Source organism: Elephantulus edwardii, unplaced genomic scaffold (assembly GCF_000299155.1).
Source record: "Elephantulus edwardii isolate Elephantulus edwardi_28Jun2011 unplaced genomic scaffold, EleEdw1.0 scaffold00053, whole genome shotgun sequence".
In the NCBI taxonomy this organism is placed as follows: Eukaryota; Metazoa; Chordata; class Mammalia; order Macroscelidea; family Macroscelididae; genus Elephantulus; species Elephantulus edwardii.
Window position 1 is genome coordinate 17,353,136 of NW_006399803.1, and position 5,279 is coordinate 17,358,414.

The window sequence follows — 5,279 nt, forward strand, 5'->3', positions numbered from 1 at the left end:
CCTGGCTGCTGGTGCCAAGAGTGTTGACCGTGGAGCCGAGCAAACTGAAGCTGTGAACAATCTCAATCTCTTTGCCATCCATCCTGATGCTACCAATTGGTCCAGTGGTGAGAATCTTTGTCTTCTTACCATACTTAAATTACCTACAGTGAGGTCATATTGCTACTTTATGGAATTAATTCAGTGGTATTCAACAACAGGAAATGACTGTAGAAATCTTCATTATTGTTGTTATCTAATGTCTAGTTGGTATTGACCCATAGCTGACCTGCTAGCAGGTTTTCAGATGCAGTTTAATTGCTGGGGAGGAGATTGCCCATTCTTCTCCTGCATAGTAGCTGGTGGATTTGAATTGCATACCTTTGGGACTGCAGTACAGCTCCATATGATAAGGGCACCAGAGCTACCACATGTTGTTTTGGAAGTTTAAAACAAACCTTTTTATTTGGAGATAATTAAAATTTACCTACAGTTATAAAAAATAATACAGAAAGACCCTGAATCCCTTTTACTTAGTAGCAGCAATCAGCTCACGTGTGTCAGAAATTATGAGTATGGTGCAGAACAGGGTTGCTCTGAGTCCTGTTCAGCTTGATGGCACATAACAAGCATGTCCCAGCAGTAACATTTTGCCTAACTAGAAGACAATATTACACTCAATTGACATTTAGATTTCACACACACACTCATTTGTATACATGTGTGTGTGTATTCTATGTAATTATATCAACTGTATAGATGTATGCATCCACCACACAGTCAAGACACATGAGAGTTCCAGCACCACAAGGACCCCATCTTTCACTTTTATAATTCCACTCACCTCCCCTCTGCCCTCCCAATTCCCTCCTAATTTTTCACTTAAAGAATGTTACATAAATGGAATAAAAAAGTATGTAGCCTCTTGAGACTGAAATTTTTCAGTCAGAATACATCTCTGGAGAGTCACTCAAATTTATTGCTGAGCCATGTTCCATGGTTTTGCCACATGGTAGGACATCTGGGCTGGCTTCTGTTTTTGATTTTTACAAATAAATCTATGATGGAAATTTGAGTACAAGTTTTAAATGAACATGAAGTACCACTTCTCTGAGATAAATGTGGGAGGGACTTTTAAAATGCCTATCAAGATATTTTAGTCCTCTTCCTCCCCATCTAATTGCTGTCAAGTTGGAACCAACTCACACTGGACCTTTACAGGGTTTCTGCACCTGTAAATTACATAGGAGGAGATTGCTCATCTTTCTACCAAGGAGCAGCTGATGGATTTGACCTGCCAGAGAAGCAGGCCTTTGGGTTATCAGTGCAACTCCTTACAGACCATGTCATCAGAGCTCCCCATGATGGTCCTAGTGTAATCTATTTCCTTGTCTTTGTCTTTATATGCTTAATTGATGTGTGTGATTTCTGTTATCTTTGATACCTATTTAGAGCATATTTTTCTTTCCCTTTCCAAGATTTCTACTTAATGGCAAAAGTTGCAAAGGAGAAGTAAGAGAGCTTATAGTGGGTATGGATTCTCTCTTTTGCTTTGTTGTAATTATGATTTAGACTTCTAATTTAGGATTACATGGAGAATTGTATAAACCTTTGAACTTGCCATGATGAATCTAAGAGTTCAAGAAATAAACAAAGGACATGTTTACTTTCAGACTTACAAGGCAGTCAGATCAGAACAAACCAAACATACGGAACACATGACAAATTTGAAAGAAAAAAACAAAGCGGAGTTACATCCACTTCAAGGTAAAGTTTATTTCTCTATTACTGTATTTCTTGAGATAATAATTTCCATCATCTTGGTCTAACAATGCAAACTGTTTGCTTTTTAAAAGTTTTTATTATACTAGTTTATTTACAAAATTTGAATACATTGTTTTCAGACCAGATTCTTCCAATTTCCTTCACAACCCTTTGCTTTTCGTGTCTTTATTAACTCAGTCCGGAATAGCTCTGAGTAGTTCATTCAGAAAGAAAAAGTACAACCAAAAGGCAGTGAATCTATGCATTGTGGATGAGCGAGTTTTTATGCTATTTTTTGGAATGAAGGCTTTTGATGAATGAAAAAAGTTTTTCATTTATACTGCTGACCAATGGCTTTGACTTCTTTGTGTGATCACATTCTTTTCCTCCTTAATCAGGCTTCCATTTTTACAAGCATAATATTAGCATCTGTCCCTCTCAACAGCTTAAATACTAGAGATTTCCTTCACAAAATAATCTCAGAACTATTATTTTTGGTTGTAGTTAAGATTGCCCACGTGTTATTTTCTCAAGTACACATGATAGTAGAATCAGTCATATGTATTGAGTCCCTTAGTTGATCTAGTTGATAATAAAATGGTGACCCCGGGGTAGAAAAGTTACATTTTCACTCTACAGTATAATATTCTTTACTCTTCTCCATCTTAATATAATGCCCCTATTATTAAATACAATAGTCTTTGTTCAGGGGCAGAGATATTAGTTCCATACCTTTTCAGTCTATATATAAAATAGGCCATTTGGGAGGCTGGACTTTGTAAAGAAGAATGTGGCATCAAGATTGGAGGAAGATTCATCAAGAACTTGTGTTATGCAGATGACACAACCCAAAGATTTAGTCCCATAAGGTGTTTCACTATGCCTAAGAGGCTTTCATAACTTACACCCTTGATTGGGCCACAATATACGTGGATCTATTTATAATATATACAGATGCATATGTAGAAATATCTTCTGCCAAGCCAATGTATGGATGTGGATGTATTCCTTTTCATATCCCTATACCTCTTCAGCTTGCATGTCTACCTGCAGTTGTTTTTGTTAGTACTGATACTGCAGGATTTCATAAATATTATTGAATTGGTCAATAACAATAAAATATGGCTATTATATGGCACTTGACTTTTTTTCTATTTGTGTGTGTGTGTGTGTGTGTGTCATTTTATTTATTTATTTTTAAACAGCATTCCGTTTATTACAAATATTTAGTATTGGCTTCTCGTATTTCCCCCCTTTTTTATCATATTACGTATCATCTAGATGAGCATCCTTTATATACAAACAAACAAATTTAACATAAACTCAAAGAAATACTTTCAAAAATTTCCATATGATCAGAAGGATTCAGGTTGAATATTCCTCGAAAGTCTGTTTTAGTTGTCCCATTGCCACAGTGCTTGTCAAAACCAGTTCTGATTAATCTCCTTTGTCAGTGTGTCCTTTGCCATTCCCTATCACTCCTCCCTGAGAGAGACTTCACCCTGAGTCATAAGGAAAAGGGGACGGCGTATTCTCTTAGATACTTCCTGCTGAAAAGGGACGCTGTAGGTTTCAGAGTGAAGATCTTGTCTCACTACTCTAAAAGGGCCCCTTTGGCAATAGGAAACACATAGACTATTGTGGAGATAGATTTTGGAATTTAGATGCACTGTTATCAGTTGTGCTTAGCCATACATATTCATATCCTTGAAGATTCATCATAGAACTGTTGCAGCCTAGAAGACACAAATTTAACTAATAAGTTAAAAGTACATGAGTCAAAAATTAAAAGCAATAGTATTCCAAATAGAGGTTCTAACAGTGGCACAAATCAAGTTACAGAGGGAAGGTAGTTCTTAAAAGAAAAGGCTTATTGACTAGCACTTTGTCTATTATAGTATAAAGGTTAGGAACCACAAGATGTAGAGGCTCAACTATGTCATTTATTGTTCTTAAGTCCTGGACCAAATTCCATCTACCACTGGGTTATTTTACAGCTCGGAAGTCCACATGCAAGGCAGAGGTGAAGTACATTTGACTGGTTTTAAACTCCTTTTCATACACATTATTTTAATTAGCCTTGAAACAGGACTGTGAAATAGATATTGTCAATCTCTCTGTTTTCACAGATGACAGAACTTAGGTTTAGGGAAGGAAAGCAATTCCTCAGAGTCACAGAAGTAGCAAAATGGCTACTTATCCATGCTACCTCACATGACAAATTGGCTATTTATGTTCATGTTCTTTGTCTTGAATAGTTAATACATGTAAATGATAACAATTTTTTAAAAAACTGATTAAGTTTAAAGCGGTTTACAGAAAAGCAGATCCCCAATACTCTCCCCAGTGTCTTTGAATTATCCTGAATAGTCTTTTGAAATATAACTAGTTAGATATATAATATAATATATAGATATAATATAGATATATAACTAGTTCATATCCTTTTTGTTCAAGGACATATAACATCATGCTCTATGATATGTGTTGTTCTTTACCTTGTTTTCAGTTAACAATCTACCTTGAAGGTCATTAGGTGTCAGTACAAATAGATTGACTGTATTTTTTGAATAGTTGTTCAGTAACCCATTGTATTGTGTGCTCTTTAAACTAATTCTTTGTGTGCTGGCAAAATCCTCCAGGTGAAGAAGAGAACCCTGTGAAAGCAGAGGAACCAACAACTGAAGCCTCTGAAGTAGCTACAGTGGAAGCTGAGAGAGCAAATGCAGAAGTCCCTGAAGGATCTGTAGCAGAAGCAGAGGTCGTCGGCACTGGAGAGATTCCAGACTCAACAGATGTGGTCGTAAAAGAGGATTCAGCCTGTCCAGAAGGTATGGACACTGCGCCAGTGGGGATCGCAGCAGCTGTTACTGAAACTTGGCAAGAGGGCACAGATGCACCCATGGAAGAAACCACAGAAGTGGATGCTGAAACAAACCCAGAGGTTACAAAGGCAGCTCTGTATGAAGCTGCTGTCAGTAATGGTGCTAAAGATGTAACAGAGAAGGAAAGTTCTGATGAACATGCTCAACTAGAAGAAAATGCCACAATTGAGTTTGAATCCTCCGCTGAAAATGTTTTTCAGGAAGAAGATGATGTTGGTTCTGAGGCTGCCTCAGCTCAAGGCTAATTTATCTAACGCTGATAGATTAACAAAGCATGCTGTAGTGTCTGACAGGCACTCTCGTACTTTTAGTAATCTTAGTTTTTACCAGGGCTCTTTTACCTAGAAATCTTAGTATGCTTTGAGGATTTTTTCTATCAACTGATAGATTATAAGATAGAGATTTTGGATCTTACATGTTTTAAGAATTTTATATTCTACTATGAGAATATAAAGTTGCAGTAATTTTTTTTATTCTAGGCATTGATCTATCTATGTAAACTCTATTTACTTTACTTTCGCTATATCTTTACCTTACTTCATTATTTGTAGTTCTGGATTATTGAATTTTGATTTGAATGCATTTAAATAAAAATGTGAAAATCTTTAGTGCTTCAACTTTTACTCATTAATATTTATAAAAGTGTTTTTC

General features: G+C 36.2%; 1 protein-coding gene across 1 annotated transcript in view; it reads left to right on the top strand.

Moving 5' to 3' along the window:
- MGARP (mitochondria-localized glutamic acid-rich protein) overlaps nt 1-4,873 on the top strand; it is a 21,174-nt gene extending 16,301 nt beyond the window's left edge. The window contains exons 3-5 of the mRNA XM_006887031.1: nt 1,653-1,746; nt 3,893-3,923; nt 4,462-4,873. Of these exons, the coding sequence (XP_006887093.1) occupies nt 1,653-1,746; nt 3,893-3,923; nt 4,462-4,873 (537 nt within the window). The remainder of the gene's footprint in view (nt 1-1,652; nt 1,747-3,892; nt 3,924-4,461) is intronic.
- The last annotated feature ends 406 nt before the right edge of the window (nt 4,874-5,279 follow it).